We start from the raw sequence: 23,014 nt of genomic DNA on the forward strand, positions 1-23,014 counted from the left end.
GGTAGCACATCAGTGTCAACCTTGGCAGGATAAACTCCCCAAGTCTATCCAATGGCTGAGAACATTCTAAACTAAAACGAGTCTCATAAGTGTCCAGTTTAAGGGATAATTTCACAGAAACATACCAAAGTCAACATGAAACAATAATATGCTTTTATTTATTTACAATAAATGTATCTGTACATCAATCTGATTGGAGCTAAGGGCATACATTGTCTAACAACTACATGTTTCTTCCAACGGCCAAAGATATTTGGGATAAAGTTGTTGCCACCTATTCCCAAGTTAACAATACTGCTAGAGTGTACCAACTTCGGAGGGAAGCTTGTAGTATGCGCCAGGGGGAGAGATCTACTGCTATGTATTTCTCTTCTCTACAGTCTATCTGGGAAGAAATGGATCACTTGAAGGCTCTTGTGTGGAAGGACCCTGAAGATGGTGAGCAATATTGAAAGTACGTAGATGAGAATGGAGTCTTTGATTTTTTAGCTAGCTTGAATATGGAGTTTCATTTTACCAGACAACATATTCTTAGTACCGGCATTGTCACTCTTGCCTCTGTGTACTCTCTTGTACAAGGGGAAGAGAGTAGGACAGCCATGATGCAACCTCCTATGATTGATCACTCTGCCTTTATGTCATATCGATCCAAGCAAAATACTAGTAAGCACCCTGTTATTGAGAAGGCTGAGGATGTGGTTTGCGATTATTGCAAAAAGCCAAGACATACTAAGGAAAGGTGTTGGAAGCTCAGTCTTCATTTAAAACCGGAAAAATACAAAACCGGGAAGAAGGGATATGCTCACTTGGCTATAGTTGGTAATGATGCTCAACCATCTGATATCCCTGACTCCTCTGGTGTAATGGACAAACTCAGGAATATGCTATTGCAGCTGGAAAAGGGTGGTGCATCCTCCTCATATGGTTCTGGACCTAGTAATCCATCTAGTTCATACGCCAATACATGTACTACACTTGCTTGTTCCACATCTTCTAGTCCATGCCTCCATGGATTGTAGACTCTGGGGCCAGTGCCCATATGACTGGTATGCCTTCACATTTTATCTCATATAAGTTAACCCCAGGGAAGGGCAAGATTTCTGTTGTGCTGATGGATTTTAGACCCCTATTTTGGGTCAGGGTGAAGCCAAACTCACTCATAACCTTTCTCTTGAATCTGTTCTTCATGTGCCCTAGTTACATAAAAGTTTGTTGTCTGTTAGTTCTCTTACAAAATCCCATAATTGCTTAGTGACCTTTTTTTCCTACCCATTGTGTTTTTAGGACTTGAGCATGGGGAAGATGATTGGAAGTGGGCATGAAGTTGATGGAGTCTACCTCTTTGATGGACCTTCAGAGCATGGATTATCGGGCCAGACTAAGTCTTGTTCAAATGAGAAAACGAATCTTTTGAAATTATAGCATTGTCGTCTTGGTCGTGTCTTTCAATTCTGTAAAACTTTTGTTTCCAAACTTATTTGATTCAGTGTTAAAGTTGAACCTTGAATGTAAAGTTTGTCATCTATCAAAACAATGTAGAACCACATATTTTGCAAGTAGTAAAAGAAGTAATGTTGCTTTTCATTTGATCCATACTGATGTTTGGGGCCCATATGCTCTATCCCTTGCATGGGTGGGTATAAATACTTCATCCTCTTCATTGATGACTACAGTCGGTATACATGGCTCTACTTGATGAAAAGTCAAGATGAAGTTCTTATGATGGTTCAAAATTTCATGAATATGGTAGAGACACAGTTTGAGGAAAAAGTTAGATAATAAGATCTGACAATGCCAATTAATACTTTGAACATCATTTGCATAGATTTCTTGAAGATTGGGGCATTATTCACCAAAGTTAATGTAGTCATACTCCACAACAAAATGGGGTAGCCGAAAGGAAGAATAGGCATGTGGTTGAAGTTGCTCGAGGTTTACTATTTCATACTCATGTTCCCACTCGTTTCTGGGTTGATGTTGTTGAGGCATTTGTGTATCTCATCAATAGACTTCCTTCAAGGATCCTTAATCTTCAGTCTCCTCATCAACTTCTCTTTCTTGATGAACCTCCTTTTAATCTCCCCCTCAAAATCTTTGGTTGTGTTGGTTTTGTTAATGATATGAGTCCTTCTTGGCATAAGTTTGATCCTAAGTTAAATATGTTTTCCTTGATTGCTCTCATGTCCAAAAAGGCTATAGATGCTCTGATGCTCTCTCTGGAAAGAGATATGTCTCTAAGGATGTTACCTTTTTGGAGTCATCTTTTTTTTTTTTTTTTTCACTCATCCCATCCTTCTCTTCAGGGGGAGAATGCAAGTGAAGATTGGACTCCCTTTTGCCTTCCTGTCCTTGTCTCTTTTGTTCCTCCTTCTCCTCCCTCTCTTGTAACGATAGTATTCCTTCTCCTCATCCTCCTCCTCTTCCTGTGTATCAGCCTCGGCCTTGGCAGTAGTTTTTTATCAGGTGCAGTAAAAGGGTGACTCCTGAAGTAGAATGTCTGTACAATTTGATCTTCTGGACTTAGGTAATCTTGAACCTCTTGATAATTATATTACTAATCCTGACCTTAATCTTCTTATTGTCATTCAAAAAGGGAAGAAGACCTGTAGCAAGTATCTTATTACTAACTATGTGTCTTATGATGCTCTTTCACCTTCCTATTGTGCCTATATTTCTGCCATATCTTATGTTTCTATCCCTCGTAGTGTTACGGAGGCAATGCAGTCCCCTCACTGGAAGGAATCTATGAATCAAGAGATGGAGGCCCTTATAAAGAACCAAATTTGGGAGGTTGTTCCTTGTCCTAAGGATAAAATTCCTGTTGGGTGTAAGTGGGTCTACACTGTTAAGCACAAGGCATATGGCTCAATTGAGAGGTACAAAACTTGGCTTGTAGCTAAAAGATATACACAAACTTATGGCATTGATTATCTGGAAACCTTTGCTCTAGTTGCTAAAATGAACTCTAATCGTGTGATCATGTCTCTTGCTGCCCATTACTCTTGGCCTTAATGGATGTAAAGAATGCCTTCCTTAATGTGGACTTACAAGAGGAAGTGTATATGGATTTACGACTTGGTAAGTTTTCCTAACAGTGAAGGAAAAGTTTGCCGCTTGAAGAAGTCCTTGTATGGGCTCAAGCAATCTCCTAGAGCTTGGTTTGACAAGTTTAGAAATGCTATCTTAATGATTGGGTTTTCTCAATCTTAGGCAGATCGCACTTTATTCATTAGAAGAGTTGATGGAAGTAACAATGTTGATAGCATATGTTGATGACGTTGTTGTGATAGGTGATGATATCACAAGTATCTCCTAGTTAAAGTCCTTCCTTGCTTCTGAATTTGAGATTAAGGACCTTGGTGATCTCCAATACTTTCTTGGCATTGAAGTTGCAAGATCTAAGAAGGGAATTTTTCTGTCACAAAGGAAATATGTACTTGACTTGCTTTATGAAGTTGGGAAATTAAGGTGTAAACCTATAGAAACTCCAATTTATCCCAACCACAAGTTGAGTGCTACTAAAGGAAAAGCTCTTCCAGACAGAGGGGTATATTAGAGATTGGTGGGCCGCCTTTTGTATCTTTGTTTGACCAGACCTGGCATATTCTATTGCTATCAGAGTGGTTAGCCAATATATGCATGAACATAGGATCTCTCATATGAAGGCAGTTAATAGAATTTTAGCCTATTTGAAAGGATGCCCTAGTAAAGGGATGTATTCCAATCACGACCATCTAAAGGTTGAGGCTTACACAGATGTTGAATTGCTGATTGGGTAGAGTCCATTGATGATAAAAGATCTATATCTGGTTATTGTGCATTAGTCGGAGGCAATGTGGTTTCATGGAGAAGTAAGAAACAATCTATGGTTACTCGTTCTAGTGCTGAGGCAGAATACCGGGCAATGGTTTATGGAGTGTCTGAACTACCCTAGTTGAAGACCTTATTGACTGAGATGGGCATCCAAGAGGATATCCTAACGAGACTATATTGTGACAATTAAGTAGCCATAAACATTGCCCACAATCCTGTTCAACATGATCGTACAAAGCATATTGAGGTGGACAAACACTTTATTAGAGAAAAAATTGTAGTGGAGAGATTTGCTTTCCTTTTGTAAGGTTGGAAGACCAACTAGCCGATTGCCTCACAAAAGGTGTTCACCACCCAAAGTTTGCTAAGAACATTGCCAAACTAGGCATGATTGACATATATGCATAGCTTGAGGGGGAGTGTTGAGAAAGTTTAGGCAAGGGTGTTTTTAGTCTTTTCCTCTTCTCTTTGTATTTGGGCGCCCAAGTAGGGATCTCCTGGTAATTTTTTGTTTCAAAATATAAAGTGCCTTTTGAGGGTGTGAACAGTAACAGAAAATACACCACTCGACACATTCCTCTTCTTCTTCTTCTATCTCTCTCTCTCTCTCTTTTGTATACAAATCCTAGATTTACAACACTGGTTTCACAACTCTTCTCATGCCCAATATGTTACTCTTGCTAATGGATATAAATCCATAGTATTTGCCATAGGACATGTGAACCCAATAACCCAACTTTCATTATCATCTATTCTTTATGTTCTTTAGTTCCCTTTCAGTCTTATGCCAACGAGTAAGCTTACAAAGTCACTAAATTGTTCTATTACCTTTTTTCCTTACTGTGTGTTTCAAGACTTAAAGACAAAGATGCAAATTGGTGGAGGAGTTGGATCTGGTGGCCTTTACCATTTACAAGGTGGCTTAGGACATACTGTGCTTAAGTCTTCTACTTCTGATGTGTCTCTTTTCAACATCATTGCTGGCTGTGTCATCATTTAGTGCAAAGTCTTCTCGTCATGGTTCTTTCACTTCCATCCAACACTAGTTTTGAGTGAGATGCATGTTAGCTTAGCAAGCATCATTGAGCCATTTTTCTTCCTCGTGCTATAAGTTGTGTGTCAAAGCCTTTCCAGTTCATTTGGATATCTGGGGTCCTTGTCTTGTAGTGTCCTTATTTGGAGTTAAAATATTTTGTTACTTTTGTTGGTGATTTTTAAAAGAGAGGTCCGAATTGTTCTCTGTATTCAAATCTTTCTTTATGGAAATAAAAATCTGGTTTGATTCCACTGTTTGTGTTATTCAATTTGAGATTTGAGAATGCCAAAGGGTACATGTCTTTAGCACTTACTGAATTTTATAATGAGCATGGAATTCTACGTCTTGTGTTGATACACCACAATAGAATGGTGTAGATGAATGCAAAAAACATTATCTACAAGAAGTTACACTGGTCCTCCTTATTTAGATGCATGTGCAAAAAATTTATTGGACTGATGTTCTTTCTGTTTGTAATCTTATTAACAGAATGTTTGATCAGTTCTTCATAATAAGATACCTCATTATGTATTATCTCTTGATGCTCCTTTGTTTCCTTTACCACTATGCATTTTTGGGTGTATCTACTTTGCCCATTTTTTGATCATCTATGTAACAAACTTGAGCCCCGTGCAGTGAAGTGTGTATTCTTGGGATTTTCAAAACTTTGAAAGGGTACGAATGTTATAGTCCTTCCTCCATCATCACTTTGTTAGTGTTGATGTTACCTTTCTCGAGTCCACTCTAGATTTTTTAGTGATCCCCCTCCATTTCCTTCGAGTGATGCTCTTCCTCTTCCTATCTCCTTTTTGGACTTTTCTCCACAACCCACTAGTACTATTCTACCTAGGCCACCTATTCAACGGGTGTATCTACAGTCAGCTCCAGCTTCAACATCATTTGCCTTGCCATCTGTAGGTCCCATTGACCCTTCTACAACAACTTATTACTCCTGTTTTGCAGCCTCCTTTAGACCTTGACCTACCCATTGCCCTTTGCAAAGGTAAGCTCATGTACTTCTCATCTTATTAGTTACTTTGTCTTTTATCAGTCATTATCACTTTCTGCCTTTGCTTTTGTTACTTCCCTTTCTGCAATCTCCTAAATCCCTACAAGAAGCCTTGTTTGATCTTGAGTGGGGGACAACTATGGAAGAAGAAATGTTGGCACTTTATCAAAGTGACACATGGGATTTAGTTCCTCTCCCTTCTAGTAAGCAACCTACTAGATATAGATGGGTGTATGCTGTGATGTTTAACTTTGATGGTATGGTGGGTAGACTTAAAGCTTGTTTGGTTGCAAAAGGGTTTACTTAGACTTATGGTGTAGATTTTGGTGAGACATTTTCTCTGGTAGAGATTACCTCTATTCCTGTTGTTATCTCCTTAGCCACAACTATTCATTGGCCCTTGTATCTATTAGATGTTAAGAATGAATTCCTGTATGGTGACCTTATGGAAGAAGTGTACATGGAGCGGCCACCTGGGTTTGTTGCTCAGGGGGAGTATAAGGGTATGGTTTGTAGATTAAAGAAGGTGTTGTATGGTCTGGAACAATCACCACGTGCTTGGTTTGGCAAGTTAAGTGAAGTGGTTGGTTGTGGAATTTGGCTTACATAGATGTCAGTTTAACTATTTTGTGTTCAACAGGACTTCTAATGAGGGAATCATTATTCTTGTTGTCTATGTAGATTATATTGTCATCACACGGAGTGATTAACAAGGCATCAATGAATTGAAACACTTTTTACAAGAGAGATTTCATGCTAAAGATTTTGGCAACATAAGTATATGTTTGATCTACTTGAGGAGATAGGTATGATGGGGTGTAAACCAGTTGTTACACCCATGGATCCCACTATTAAACTTATTTTAGGTCATGGGGAGTTAGTAGATGATCCTGGGCAATACACGAGACTTGTAGGGAAGCTGCATTACTTGACTACCACCCATCTAGATATCTGTTTTACTGTGGGGTTTGTGAGTTAATTTGTGAGATCTCCACATGTTCCACATCTTGAAGTTGTGTACAGAATCATAAAGTATCATAAGGGATCACCAGATATGGGGATTATTTATAGGGATTATGGCCATTTGATTATGTCTGGGTTCATAGGTGTTGATTGAGTTGGATTACCAATAGATAGGAGGTCAATTACAAGGTATTGTATACTTGGAAGAGCAAGAAACAGAATATTGGGGCTAAATCAAGTGCAAAAGCTGAGTATAGAGCCATGAGTCATGCAACAGGAGAGTTAGTGTGGCTTAAGAACCTTCTTCAAGAAATTGGAATTCCAGTGAAGACTCCTATGCACTTACATTGCGATAATTAGGCTGCCATTTATATTGCATCCAATCCTATTTTCCATGAGAAAACGAAACATATTGAGGTAGACTGCCACTTTGTAGAAGATTCAGAGTAGTGATATTGGCACACCATTTGTGAAGACAGGAGACCAGTTAGCTGATTTATGGACCAAGTCCCTTTGTCGTCTTTGTATTGACTTTATCACTAAGAAGCTGGGTCTATATGATATTATACACACCTGCTTGAGGGGGGAGTGTTGAAAGAATATTATTTTGGGTGTACATGTGCAGCACGGTAGTTAAATAATTCTGTCTTAGAATAAGGACACTCCAATCCACTGTTTTTTTTGTAAAGAAGGGCATACTTGTAATTCTATCCATTATCTAAAGTTAATATAAAGCTGGGCCGACTGCTAAGAGAAGATTAAGAAATTCTAATCTCTCTCAAAACAGTTCGGTGGTTCTCTCCTCTCTTCTCTCTTCTCTTCTATTCTCTTTCTCTTCTCTCTCTCTTTCTTTCTTTCTCTTTTCAGCACTGTTTCTTGCTGTTTAGTGCCTCTGTAATACCAATTTTACAGGGACAAAAAGTTCAAAATTTTCATGAGGTAGTGGTGCAAATCATAGTTACATATAAATGCATACAAATCTGAACCAGGTTCAAATTTTGCATCTGGTTTGGATTTATGCTGCAAACAAACAGAGGCTAATGAAAACTTTTGTGAATGGATTTAAATTCCTTCTGAATCAAGGGGCCAAGTTTTGTAGAGAGTGGCTAATTTATGGTATATGGAAAGAGTGAAATGGCAAAATTGTTGAAGATACTTTAAGATCTCTCCCAAGAATACATAAAGAATATAAGAACATGGGAAGGATAGAATTTGATAGGGATTTGATGGAAATTGTGAATAAGAGTGCAAGTTGGGTACCCAATTTGAAGAATACACACTGCATTTGGCCTGAGCTTTTGGGCCAAGCTCATTCAAATATTAACAAATTGCCAACCCAGGCCTACCTATGTCAAGTATATCATGTTCTCTTTACCTCTACATCTTTCTATACTTAAGAGATAAAAAATTGGAACTTAAAGTAATAAGCCTGTATGCCTTTATTGAACATAATTAGTGTAGTTGAGATATTATCATGTAGCTTGCTTTTGGGGGAAAAAAAACTAATCTTTTAACATGAAGGGGCCAATAACTTTTGTTTTTGGGTATATCACTTGAAGGGATGAGAGATCCATCATATGGATCGCCGAACCCTGCAGGAAGGTAGGGCGAAATTTCAAAAATTTTCTCTCTCCCATCTGGGAATCACATTCCTTGTTTTAGAAAAACAGCATTTTTCAAGGATCAATCTTGAACCAAGAGTCGAACTAGATTTGAACCAAAACAGTAGGAGAGGGATATACCTGATACGAAGATGCAATATCTCCCAACGAAGGTGTTCACGCCCAAAGAAAGACTCCAAAGACTACTCCCACTGAAGATGACACAGTGAATGGTGGAGCAGAATCAGCAGGGTCCATCCAACGAACCGAATTCTTCAGCAAGAATTCGATGGAGGCAGTGAGCACGACTTCTGATCAGCCTTTCTGCAAAGATTGATATCAAGACACCTCTTGATTGCTCCTACAATGGAGATCGAACTGGCAGTGTGGCGGCAACTGGAGGAGAACGCAGGGAGAAGATGGCGCAGTCACACTAGTGCTGTCTTCTCTCTGTGTAAACTGGGATCTGATCTCTGGAATTTGGGATGCTTGGGATGTTGAGGATGAATTGAATGGTTCGCCCCCTCCTTTTATAGCCTTAAAGAGAGCTCCTAATCTCATTAGGAGTTTCCTAATCCAAATCTGTATTTGGATAAGGAGTTCTCTTTAAGAGATAAGGATAAGCCCTTATCTCATCTGCAGATTAGATAAGCTCTCTCCTAATCTCATTAGGAGGTTTCCAGATCTGAATCCAGATCTGAATCCAGATCTGGACTCTTTGAGTGGATAGGGTAAGGCCCTATCCTATCTGCTGATTTAATCCCAGATCCGCCCCCTTATTTAACTAGTCAAACTAGGCTAGTTCGAAATGGGCTTTAGGCCCAATAAGTCTAAGTGCTCAAACTGCTTTCAACCTGCTACCCAGTTGGGCTTCTTTGTATGGCGTGGGACCCAAACATTGATCTACACATCAGCCACATGGGTTCGGCCCAGCCTCTGTTACAAGGCCTGGCCAAATTCACTGAAAAGACAGCGATCCCCCTGAATCCCATCACATGGACTCCTGATGGGCCCAACACTTACACTAAGTGGTCCCTAGGCCAAGTCACCTTATAAAAACCCAGGGACTGTGGGCAGATGCAAGATTAGCCCATCAGGTATTATCCTCAATGGTCTTACACTTAACCTCTCAGCCCATAATGATCATACACTGCCCGACAAGAGAGGACATCTCCCTCGGCTGCAAGGAACAATGCTGTACTCTCTACTCACATGGATCCTGGGAATTAAAACCTTTTGCAAACATTTTGAAACCATAATATATATGTATATCTTTATATAAATATATTTTGCAAAACAAATTTCAACGATTGAAATCGGCTGCCGACAGTCTTGGTTTCTATCAGAGAGAGTGCATCCCCGATCATTACCTTTGTCCGACAAAGGGGCTGATCCTGTCACTATGATCACCCACTCAGATGAATTCTCGGACTGTCCCAACATACCCAGGTTTTGACCCCTGCTAAGGATCTCACTAATTGGCATATCAAAGACAGCCCAATCCCCGACACCTAGTGTAGTATCATAATCGAGTCTAGGGGTCAGGTGTAACTTTCCAGTTTTGCCCACTAATCACCAAGGTCCAGGGCAATGTTGGAAATCTGGTCCGGTTCAGGGTTTCAAGTAAACCTACACTACATGTACCTCGGGTCTCATCCCTGGCAGATGAGACAGGCCACCCCAACACTTGGCGGCACATCAGTGTCAGCCTTAGCAGGATAAATCTCCCCAGACTTATCCATCGGCTGTGAACATTCTAAACTAACACGAGTCTCATAAGTGTCCAGTTTAAGGGTATTACACAGAAACACACCACTATAACATGAATCAAATATGTACTTTATTCATTTACAATAAATGTCATAAGTACATCAATCTGATTGGAGCTAAGGGCATACACTGTCTCACACTGATATTGTTGTTATTCATACTACTATTTTTGTAACTTGATTTGATGATTCTGCATACAGATACTGGATACAAATCCCCAATTATTTTTCCATCTGCAACAGCAAAGGCTGATAGAACTTATTCGCAATGGAAAAGTAGAAGAAGCTTTGGAATTTGCTCAGGAGGAGCTGGCACCAAGGGGTGAAGAAAATGTAATTCTCAGATCTCTTATGGCATATGCTATTGATATTGACATGAAAGATTTTCCTAATCTCTCTTCATAGTAAATGAAAGTTAATTGTTCAAAGAACTTGGATACATGGATCTGATGTTCTTTTTACTTAACGTTTAGTATACCTTTTATGCACTGGACTTTTAAACACATTAGAGTTATCTGCAGCAAAGCTTCTTAGAAGAGTTGGAGAGGACAGTTGCCTTATTGGCATTTGAAGATGTCTCCAATTGTCCAGTTGGAGAGCTTCTGGACATATCACAGCGTCTGAAGACAGCTAGTGAGGTCAATGCAGCCATTCTCACTAGCCAGAGTCATGAAAAAGGTTATAAAAGTTTTTTTTTCCTGAATTTTTTTTATTTCCTTTTACTTTTATTCTTGTTCATATATATCTATATATAAATTTGTAATCATTTTCATTTTGTTTCTTTTTCTTCCAATTGTTTAGTGGAAATGACATCTCTTGCCATCACCTTCTCACCTTTAAAATTTTATATTATTTGAATATTTCTATCAGAAATAAACAATAATAATAAAAAGTTCACTATTATGAAAAACTAAGAATGCCCCTGCATTAGAAAATGATCCAAAACAGGGTACAGAACACAGTATATATTACATCCATACTTTGCAACTAGTACAATGTAAGACAATGTGAATAGCTTAGCCCCTGTATCCCTGGGCCTGAGGCCCCACAACTAATTCAGACCTCCCTACCCATCCTCCAGAAATGAGTCAGCTAGGATATTTGCAAATCTAGAGATTTACCTGAATAATCTGTTGAAACTACATTCTGAAACCTCCCTCTAATGAGAAACCTGAAGGACTAGTGGCCATCTGAAGGTGCTGACAACCATCCAATCACCATTTGGATGTTTTCTATAATCAATCAACACCATCCTGAGGATAATTCTAGATTGCGCCAGGTCTCTATATTTTGGGCCTTGAAAGCTAAATTCTAAACAGGCTTGTTCTGTATATCATGCACACATGTTATTGTGGGTTTAGTGTTTTTTTCCTTGATTCATGACTTTCCACGCTAGTATATATTTACCTGAAATACTTTAATGTAAACTACACTGAATAGTTCTATATATGATAAATGACCAGCCACCTGTCTCTGTTTGTTTTTAGAACCCAAACTAATCATCACTTTTACAGCATTGACCTGAAAGATCCTACTCCAGCAGCATTTCCTCTTCTGGATTTGGATGAAACTTGCTATCTTTTCCACCTTTCTGCCTTAAAACCATCACCATCCTATCTTATGAGCAGATTTGCGTTCTGCTCAAGGATAAAAAAAACTGAAACCTATCGGGGTGTATCAGCCGATATGTATCGTATCGGCAACCCCCGATATGCCCCTACAGTGGGTGTTTTAGGGTCTGACCTGGTTCAGGGGGTAGATGGGCCTTAAACCGACCCCCCCGCCGAACCAGTTTGAAAAAAAAAGACCTAAAAAAATATACAAGTGCAGCTCGATACAGGTCGATGCGTGGCATGTGCTGGTTGGGGTGTATTGGCCTGTTATCAATATTTAAAACCTTGGTTCTGCTATAGATATACTCTAAAAGTGACTAGAAGTCTATAATGTTTCACATATGAACCCTTTAAGACCCCATGCCCAAGTTGTAATGTTTCTTCTCAACTTCAGTAGCCTACCAACATCTCCCTGCTATGTCATCACCTGTTACCATTGTTTTGAAAAAAAAAAGCATGAAAGAAATGTTTCTAGATGAGGTGGTTTATAGCCCTAATCCTCTTTGTTTGTTTAATATAGAATTCTGGGTGCATCTTTTTGACTCTCTTTCAACCAAAGAATTATTGTGGTCTTGTTCTGTAAAATGACAGCTTTATATGTCAAACTGCAATTATATCCTTGATCAATGTTGAGTCAGTAGAACAATAAAAAGAAAAAGAGGTTAATATGCCTTTTAGGGCATTTTAGTTATGAAGATGCCATTACACATGCAATCTAATATGTCCAACACTTGTGCAATATTCCTTTACCATGTGATCGTCATCACCAACATCATCTAAGCCTTGTCCCAACTATATGGGGTCAGCTACGTAAATCCTGTTTTGCTATTTCGATCTGTTTAGTGCCATGTCCATTGTTAAAATATAAGTGCTTAATCATTTCTTACTACTTCAACCTATGTCCTTTTTTGGTCTGCCCCTGGCCTTTCTGGCCCCTTCAACTTGCAATAGATGGCTTCTTACTGTTGTGGTTGATGGTCTTCTATGCACATGATGAAACCATCTTACTCTGCTTTCTCTCATTTTATCACCTGTTAGAGCTACTCCTTGGTTTCTTTGAATGACTTCATTTCTTTTTTTTTGATCAATAACACTTTCATTAAATCATCAGTAGAAGATTTACAGGAAGGAAGACAAACACACTTATCTTCCAAGAGCCACAAAGCGCCTCATAAAAGGAAAAAAAGAAGAAAAAGAGAAGAAGAAAAAAAGATGACACTAAAGTTGCAGCTTAGCCCAAAACAGTGAATCCCTTTCTGCCCCTTGTTTAGCTAAACCATCAGCTAGGGAATTAGCCGATCTTTTAACCCAACATGTCTTAACTTCCATCTCCCACACCAGCCACATGAATTTCCTCCTCTCATTGTTATACTTCCATAAACCATTTTTATCTTTAGTCAGCCACCCTATCACCACCTCTGAATCCCCTTCAATTATGAGTTTCTTGATGTTCAACTCCTCAGCTTTCTGGACTCCTTCCATAACTGCAAAGATCTCAGCTCTAAGGGAGTCACCCACTCCAATTGGGCCTGAGAACATGGCAGAGATGACCCCATTTTCGTCCCTAAAAACACCTCCAACCCCATTTTCGTCCCTGAGAACAAGTCAGAAATGAATGACTTCATTTCTGATCTGATCCTTTCTAGTTTTTCCACTCGTCCATCTCAATATACTCTTTTCTGCGAGACTCATTTTGGACAATGTTGTTTCTTGACTGCCTAACACTCACTCCATAAGGCATTGCTGGCCTTACAACTGTTTCTTTTAACCTAGGTGGCATTCTCCTATTACTTTTACCCATCTTGTTTCTTTGTCATGTGATCTCAATATGGAATAAGGAATAGCTTAAAAGAAGATATACCTTCTATTATTTAAGTGATTGTGTTTCCTTTTTCTGATTCTCTCTTTTTAGCAGAGTTATGCTTGTATTGGTCAGTATCCTTTCACCAAGGAGATGCTGAAAAACACAGGGTTGTGTAAGGGTGTGCTTTTTGTTGCTTCATCATGCAAAAGAATTCCTACCTATGTCTCTTTCTGTTGGAAATCTTAAGTTAATTCAGCACATCATTTCCATATTGAGATACACCCAATGCATATGACTGATGACATTTTCTCTTACTGATTCTAACTTCAAAGCTGTACAGTTGCTAAGATTATTACTGTACTTGTTCCAGTTGTAAAGTCATCCTGATTGATCTTCATTTTATTATTTTCTGGTAATCTCTAAAGGTCTATACTTACATTGGTATTAATGCTATATCAAACAACAGACCCGAAGCTTCCAAGCTTGTTAAAGATGCTCATCTGGGCACAGAACCAGCTTGATGAGAAGGCTGTTTATCCACGGATAAACAATTTATCCACTGCTGCGCTTGAGGATCCTGCTATTTAAGGGACATAAAAGCTCCTTGTGTGAAGGACCCAGGTTAGCATCTTGCACTGCAAATTGACCAAGCAGATTAAGGAGTAATATTGATACTTTTTCATATAAATGTCTTGGTTTGTTCCTGGATTTTTTTGGTACCATTGAGGTAGTATGATTCCCCTCTGAAGCAGTTCTCTGGCCTTTGGTGTTGTGTTGTATAAATTCTTGTTTTGAAAATCGTTCTTCATCATTTATATCCTGAAGGCTTGTTTTGGTTTTTCATGTAAAATTTGACTGGACTTTATGTTGGGTTTCCCTTGTTGTATTACTTGAAAAAGCTGTAATACACATACATCTTTCAACACCGGAATTATCATCGTTATTAGTCATTCATTTACGAAGGTTTATAGTGTAAAAATACTTGTTTATTATTGTTTTGTTTTGTTTTTGTTTTTGTTTTCTTTTGCGCATGTGTGTAGAGAAAGAGATATCAGAACTCTTTAGTGGGGGAAAGCTATTCTATTTTGTGATTTTTTCATCAAATTCCACATTAATCCCAGTAATCAACTTGGTCTGATGCAAGTACCTACATTCCAATATCAAGTATGTACGACAAGGGCAAATTCTTTTTTTATCTAGGTGAAACGATTCTAAATGTTCTTACCATTTTCATGTACTAAATGAATGTGATCTTTCTGTAGGGATGCTCTATCCCGCAGTTTTCGTACTGCATCGAGCTTCTCAGCATCGATTTCTGAGAAGGCTGAACGAGTATCGTCTTAGATGGTCAGTGGAAGTCTTTATTTCCATAGAATCGCTTGGTTAGGGCTCCGATAATGTAAAGTAATTGACAGTTTGAAAGAGACGTGCTTGTTTGATGGTTAGGTGCATCGAAACCGTCAGAAATATATAAATGATAAAGGAAGATTCTTTACTTTAATAGGACTCTCAAAATGTGTGCCTGCTTGATATTTCATATTTTCTGCTTATGCATCGATCAAGGTGGTTATTTGTGATGCAGTTCCAATTTCTGACTTGTCAAAGAACATTTATGGGGCCTATGTAATAGCAATTGAAGAGTTATACACGTTGGCTGATTTCTTTTAAAACAAGTACATTAATGTTTCCTGAAAGGAAAGAACAAAGCAACCAAAACATTCTTTTAATTTGTGAGCACAGTAAGTTTGATATATCCCCAACATCACAATCTTACCCACTTCCCTGAACAGAAGCCAGAGGTCCAGAAGATAAAACTTCTCACATCATTGGGCCCTTACATTCCAGTTTCTCCAACAGGAAGGGGAAGATGCCCTTGTGAGGTGGAATAGCTTCATAAATAGAGTTGAAGACCTACCTACAGATACGAGGCAAAATAAATAGTTTGATATGCCCTGCAAGGAAGAGATAGATTGCTACCCTACGCTTGCCTCCCGACTAGAGGAAAGTCCTCAGATTGAGGCGGTATGAACATTCTAGTAGGTAGAAAAAACACTATGAAAACCAGTTCAGCAATTGGTCTCATCCTAGAATGATTGTGGACATGTTTACTTTTTCACAGAAGTTAGTCTATGTAAAAGACATAATTCAATAGATTGAACTAATCCAAGTACATAAAAAATGAAAGAAGAAAAGAAAAGGAAAGACAATTGAAATGCTTGTCTAATATCAATATGATTTCACCCAGAGAACATAAACCCAAGTAGAGTTTCTACTAGCAGGAGGCTCCTCAGATTGCTTCTGTTGGACTGCATTAATGTCCTCTCTTGAGTTGCAGCAGCCATCGTCAAAGTTGAGTGCATAGCTTGAAGGATCATAGTGGAATGCGAGCCGTTGCTTTCCGTCATTTTTGATGACCTTCTTCATTGCTGCTCTCGTTCTCCAGTAAAGGCTTTTGAAATGCTTCTTACCATAATCGTTCATGCATGTCAGTACTCCGACCCAACCCATCCGTGTGCAAGACCCAGAATAAGTTTATATTATAAATCTGCTTTGGTTTCTGGGTCCCTTGTGTTCATGCAATCTCTTCAGGAGGGTGGTATCAAGTGGCTACGGTGCATCTAATTACTAGAAATGGAACAGTTCCTCCAACTCCTGATTAGAAGCATTTGCCGCCTGTCTTTGAGAAGTGGAAACTGCATGAAACTTGCAATCTTTTAGAGTTTCGAACAGTCAGACTCAGATGCTTGGTTCTGGTAATCAGAAGAGTGAGAACAGAATTTGGAATTTCTTATAAAACACTTTACAGAAGCTTCAAAGTTTTACACAAAAATAGAAGGATTGAGAAGCCTTTTCAACTTCGTAGAGGACATTGAGGAGGTGCTGTATGAAGTCTGGTTACTCTATGGAAAGAGTGGACTGTAACTCTCTTGAGACTGTTTCACAGTAACTCTTTAAAGTTTCTCATATAGTTTGAAAACTGAAGAAGACGAAATACTAGTTTCACCAGAAAAACTGAAGACTACGAAATACCAGTTTCACCAGAAGTAACTGAAATAGCTTAAAGGTGTCAAGAACGCCCGGGAACTTTCCTGGGCTTTGTGAGTCTAAAACACTAGAAGACTAGAACCTCATTAAACTCAGACGGAATAACACATTTAATTCACATTGAAACTCAAAAGACAGAAAAGCCAGTAAAATTTTGTAGACCATCAAAATGAGGACTTCGAGCCTTAGATGAAGCAGAGGCTCTTGAGATTCTGGTGTCTGAGGAGCCGTTACGAAAGATAAAGGAGAACCTGAACCTGAAATGGACTATATAGAGACCAGATATATCCCCAAAAGCAAATAGAAATCTTGGGATTTTTTAGAAGCTTTGCCTAGCTTTTTCTGCACTCCTACAACAGCAGGTCACATGGGGATGCTAAAATTCCACGTTCAGAGAGAGAGAGAGAGATTGGACCTATGGTGGTATATCACTTCTGAAATCGACATCCTATAACGTTATCGAGAGCCGATGATACCCTAAAATCCTCGGCAGTCGTCGCTCATGATGGGCAATAATGATCTCCACGGAAAAACATTTGCCACCTTCACCTAGTGTACGAATTTACTACGTAGATCGGTAGATGTAATCGTGGCTTCCGGTTTTGGCTAAATTCTAAATCTTCCTCTGTATATGATTGATTTCAAAGTGGATGGTACTCCGGTCCCTAAATTGTAACGATGATCACTAGATCACTGTCTCTTCTCTGGGGCAATAAAATCTGAACCCACCCACATTTCCATATTGATCTGGCCAAACTTTTGATGCATGGATTAACCAACCATGCTTGGCGTTTGTAAATATAGATTTACATTTCACAGATTCTCATAACTTGAAGCATGACCTACAAAAATCAATCTCAAGCTTTTGATCACAGAAAGCCGTTCCTTAACCATAAATATGATTGAGTTACTTGGGCAATTACTGTACATTTTATTTGAAGAAAAAGGACCCAAATGTGGGAAAAAATCGGCGAGGAGAATTGGAGTAGTAGTCACCTATGATCCATCAAATCACATTTTCACTTTATGCTCTCAACTCTGTCTCCAAAACGAAGGCAGTAGATGTGGGTGCAGTGGAATTTCCATTTAGCTTGCCATCCCATCTCTTTTTGTCTTCATCTCCAAATCCGTTTTTTGCTCCCCTATATATTCCCATTTAATTCCTTCTGTTTTATTCTGTGGTCCTCCATTTTTCTGATTGAAGCCTTGGACCCAACCACAGGTCATACACTTAAAAGAGACCTAACTGGTGCATGGCACTACTACTGTACTACATGGCCAAATCTAGTATATGTGGGCCCCCTATTCTATGACTTGTCATTCTTGCTTACGTGGCAACCCCTTATCCTAGTCCTTTACTCTGGAAAGTGGAAACCAATGTCTATTGTTTAGCCATTGGGGGGAGACCAAATCAACCCCCCACAACGTCCCACAGCATATTTCCGCCGTGAATTTGTATTGGGAACAGCTCCAGATGATGATATCATCATTTTTTGGATTATCATCAGGAGATGTTCCTAATACACAGTGGGAATGTGCTGGGGGTTGATTTGAACTCCATTGGGGGAGCTCCTATCCTATGCATCGGGATTTACTTACTTGCATCTTCCCTAAGTGGGTCCCCATCTGATATGGTTGCCACTTGGCATTTTCTCGAACTGGGTCCCCCAAACCCATTCTGATATGGTCCTCCACTGAACGGGTTGGATAAGTATAACTGCTGAAGCTGAAACCGAACCAATTGCTCTAGCTCTAGTCTTGATCAATGAGCTGTCCACCGAGTGGCAGCACTTGGGAGCGTTGGTGGGTACGTTGGCTTGTATTGGGTTCACGTCCGATACATGGAGATTTCGACCTGTTTACCCCACTCCAAACTGATCGTTTTTGTAAGCATCAATAAATCGAATTGTTCCTTCCTTTTTATCTATTTAACTTTTCTTCTCGAGAAGGCAAGACCTTTATAGTTTTCCCATGTTTGATGTAGATCATCCCTCTGTTTTCTTTCTTGATGGTGCTTACTCATATTGCTTTTACAGATTTCAGCAGTAATACCCATTGAATGAATGCGACTTGTGTTGATATTTTTATTTTTACAACAAAACACCTTCTTTCGAAATTCTGCAACTTTGCTTCCTCTTGTCAATTTTCCCTCTTTGAGGGGACTAAGCTAACCAGGGATCTCATAATTAGTCCCCTCTTCCGAAAAAAAAACCCAGAAATGCATGCCTTTCTGCTGTAACCAACTGACAAATGATGCTTAGCCATGTCTCAGGCAGAAGAAGCTTTAGGACCCAGTTCAGTCTTTGGTGTGGTGGTTGAGAATTTCCAAAGTTCAAGTTTAATCCCTGCTCATTGGCGATCTAGGGACCAATTTGAGCCCAAAGCTCTGGCTTCGATGACAATGCAATATAATTATATGATAGCCAATAAACATAAAGACAAAGTAAGAAAATGACCTTGATCTGAACCAATCACACTCTTAGTTCGTGGGCCTGACACAAGATATTAAGCCTTACTCGCCATGATCCTGAAAATAAAATATACAAACTATTCAATTATTATAAGAAGACTGTCTCAATTGCAGGGGAGGCAATACTTGATAAAAGTTTTCAACTTAACCCTTAAAGTAGAACAGAAAATATCATAATCCACCATGGAAAGAATTAATAAAATCAATAAAGTGAAGCCTAAAAGACGACCTTGATAAGTAAACCTAAGGCCTAGAGCTAACACTTCAGTTGGCTCAGTGAAACCCTAAGTGTGAGATTTGAAATTTAAATATCTGTGTAATATCTATCATGTGGATTTGCTCCCCAATCCCCATTCTTTTTGGGTGCTTTTCTTAATGGTTCATTGGTAATTGGATTGTAAACTCTTTTTTTTTTGTTTAAATACTATATACTTTTCTTCTTCTACCACTGCTGAGGATGGGGACTTTGATAAATGAATTGACCTGAAAACTTTGTTCATGAGGACAAAAAAGAAGAATCAGGGAGCATCTGATTCCAAGGGTGACTCTACTGAATGCTTGTGAATGTTTTCTGGGTCTCTGTGTATCCAAGAGAGTTCAAAGTGATGACATTTGTAAATTTGTTACCCCAATAACTCTGTTCTAATTTCTGCTCTAAATAGTGCCTATGCTCCATTGTTCTTATTCAGAGGATCTATCTTCTGTTTGCCTTCAAGTCTTGACATGATTTATGCTTTTCTTGTACGAAAAAGTAATCTGGGTTATTATCATTTTGCTGCGAAGTCCAAGAGAGATTGGTTGCAAGTTGAAATGAAATCCCTTTGTTTAATGCGCAGGTGGCCGGAGAAAAACATTGGCTGTGACTGTGATTGCAGCACTCTCTTACAACCCTCCATTCCAATGGAACATGTACATTACAGCGATGGAATTGTTTTGAATTTATTAATTCATTGGAGTCTTAGGGGAACACTGTGGCTGCTGTTGCTGCAGATGTAAACTCTGCCGGCTGTTGCACCCTCTCTTTAGAGATGGCATTACCTGTCACCGTTGCGACAGAACAACTCAGCGACCCCCAGTGAAAAACTAATATGCTACCATTTAAAATATATTCAACACATTACATCACTTGATTTTTTTTTTTCATTTCAAACAGTGGCGCGTTTGCATTTCATTAGTGGGTTGCTAAGCTGTGTTTGGTTGCAGTGCAATTTTATTTACATGAGTACAAATCAGGTTCAAAGTATCGATGTGTTGCACAGGGGCGTATCAGTACAAAAAAACAACCCTTAATGTTTTTTTTTTCATAACTTGATTTTTGGAAATGTTTTTTGTCTTTTTTATTGAAATTAATTGGGTCCTAAAACACCTATAAATAGATGTATCGAGACCAAAAAATATAATACAATATATCTGAGATAGGATGTATCGTATCAATATTTTGAACCTTGTACAAATGCATGAGAATGCAAATTCTGATTTATTTATTTTTTGGGTTTTACTTTATTTTGCTTCATTTAAACTATAATCAAATAAAATAAAAATAAATTATAATTTACACCTAAATCATTTGCACTACCATGATTTTGCTCAGTTCAAATAAACTCGCATTACAACCAAATACTGTTTAAATCATTACAACCAAAATCATTTGCACAATATTAGGTTAGAGTCGAACTTATTTGCACTTAATTTGTAGTCATAGCCATGGTGTAAAGCTTTTCTGGCCTTGCATTTGCATTAGCGCCAAGCCAACCTTTTGGACCGAAGCTGAAGCTGGGAGCCTGGGAGAAACATCCTTATAGCAGTGGTAGTATCAGTAAAGAGATAGCTTTGGCTGTTGAGAGAGTTTTTTGGCTGGCGACGTTCACCTATTTCACGCCCACCTCTTTCTTTTTTTATCAAAATAAAATAAAATAGGGGCAATTATTAATTTACCCATTTTTATGATTATGTGGCATTCTTAAAATCACACTTAACTGTAGGGGTGTTCATGGGTCGGGTTGGGTCGGTTTCTTGGGATTTACCCAACCGATCCGACCTGGTCGGGTTAGCTAAGGTGGGAACCGAAACCGACCCACTGACAGGCCAAACCGACCTAGTCGGTTTGAGTCGGGTTGGGTCGGTTTTGGTTTTGCTCCTGTACAAAGCCAAATAAAATCTGAATTAGTTGATAATTTGATATTCAAGAGTCCAAGATAAATCTAAATTTAATTCAGGTAAAGAATAAAATCAATAAATTCTTCATATAAAAACAAGTGTCAATAATGGGCATTCTAGAGTAAAAAACTAGGTAAATCTAGGTAGGTAAATCAATAAAATAAAAATTTAGAAACCTTCTAAATTCTAATCTAGGTAAAAAACTAACAAATGACACATAATTGAATTCTAATTGTAATTGCCTAATGGGCCTTCTAGAGTTCTAGTTCTAGTAGAAGTCTAAAAGTAGAAGACTATTAGGAATTAGGAAACTACTCAAACTAGGAAGTAGGAACTACCAAACTAGTAGAATACTAGTTCGGGTCGGGTCGGGTTGGTTTCGGTTTTCACGCAAGAAAACTGAAACCAACCCGAGATTTCGGTTTATGTATGTGCCCAACCTGAAACCGACCGGAACGAATGAAAACCCGACCGACTCAGGTTGGGTCGGTTTGGTCGGGTTGGGCATTCTTATGAACAGCCCTACTTAACTGTTGGCCCCTAACGACCAAAGTTTTTCTATCAGCAGAGCCTTAGGCCTAGGGTCTAATCCACGTGAGAAAATTTTGACCATTTACATTGAAAGTGTGGATTTTCTTTTGGGACCTGATCCAGTAGGTTAAATATAATAAATACGTTCAATGAATACTTGATAAATATTCTGACAAATGTCAAAAGTGATTTTTAATCTTTTTTCAAGGATAGATTGGGGTATATCAAGAGATGGGTGTCAAAAAATTTTCTAAGTGCTTATTGAAGGTATTTATAACTTTGTGCCTATATTTGATCTAGACTAGACCTGTTCATGGGCCGGGTGGCCCGATGGGCCGCCCCAACCCGACCCAACCCTCAGACAGGCTTGAACAGGCTTTTTGGCCCGCGGGCTTAACCTCGGGCCAAAAAGCCCGGCCCGCATAAAATTCGAGTTGGGTTTGGGCTTTGCCAAAATAGCCTGGCCCGAGCCCGGCCCAGCCCGACCTATAGTTAAACCTAAGTAAAAACCCTATATGATGTCCATTTGAATAATTTTTTTGATTTGAGAATGTTGTTGATTCACTTGTAGGCTCATTGTTCATTTAAATAGGGGAAAAAAACATCTAAATTAAAATAGAAAATGTCCATTTGAATAGAGGAAAATTCGAATTTCTTTTATTAGGTCGGGCTTCGGGCTCGGGCTCGGGCTTCGGGCTTTTTATCAGGGCCAGGCTCTGGCCCAAGTTGTAGGCCCGTTGGTCGTGCCGGGCTCGGGCTCGGGCCTAACATTTTCTGTTAATAAAGAGTCAAAGCCCGGCCCGACCCATGAACATGTCTAATCTGGATTGCTTTCAATAGAGCTTTTCCTAGGGCTCTATTTGGTTTGAAGGAAAAAGTAGGAAAAGGCAAGAAAATCTATACGAAGTTTATAAAGGTTTTCTTACCTTTCCCTTCTTTTCCCTACTTTTCTTTCAAACCAAACCTAACCAAAAGTGATCATTTTCAACCCGGCCCAAAAATTCCAGATTTGTTCCTAGGTTTTATGTTCCATCCTAGTCAGCCTGGATCATAACCACCCCTATCTCTCCCCAAAGGCTTCCTACATAACATGCTTAAGAATGGCAACGGGGTGGAGCGAGGACGGGGAGCCTCTCACCATCCCCGTCCCCACGAAAATCCCCATCCCCGCTAATGGGGACAAGGTTATCCCCATCCCCATCC

At 39.1% G+C, this 23,014-nt stretch overlaps 1 protein-coding gene across 10 annotated transcripts in view; it reads left to right on the forward strand.

Moving 5' to 3' along the window:
* The window catches only part of LOC104612569 (protein GID8 homolog), a 34,398-nt gene extending 19,275 nt beyond the window's left edge, over positions 1-15,123 (forward strand). For 6 of the 10 annotated variants that reach the window (XM_088894383.1, XM_088894385.1, XM_010280007.3 and 3 more), the window contains 3 exons: positions 10,393-10,524; positions 10,713-10,869; positions 14,075-14,558. In XM_088894383.1, the coding sequence (XP_088750509.1) occupies positions 10,393-10,524; positions 10,713-10,869; positions 14,075-14,196 (411 nt within the window). In that variant the 3' untranslated portion in view covers positions 14,197-14,558. Of the gene's footprint in view, positions 1-10,392; positions 10,525-10,712; positions 10,870-14,074; positions 14,559-14,648; positions 14,773-14,870 lie in introns of those variants that run through there. The other 4 variants (XM_088894384.1, XM_088894386.1, XM_088894388.1 and 1 more) reach the window with 2 other exon arrangements.
* The last annotated feature ends 7,891 nt before the right edge of the window (positions 15,124-23,014 follow it).

This window comes from Nelumbo nucifera, chromosome 1, assembly GCF_055504915.1.
Source record: "Nelumbo nucifera cultivar China Antique chromosome 1, China Antique-T2T, whole genome shotgun sequence".
Classification (NCBI taxonomy): Eukaryota; Viridiplantae; Streptophyta; class Magnoliopsida; order Proteales; family Nelumbonaceae; genus Nelumbo; species Nelumbo nucifera.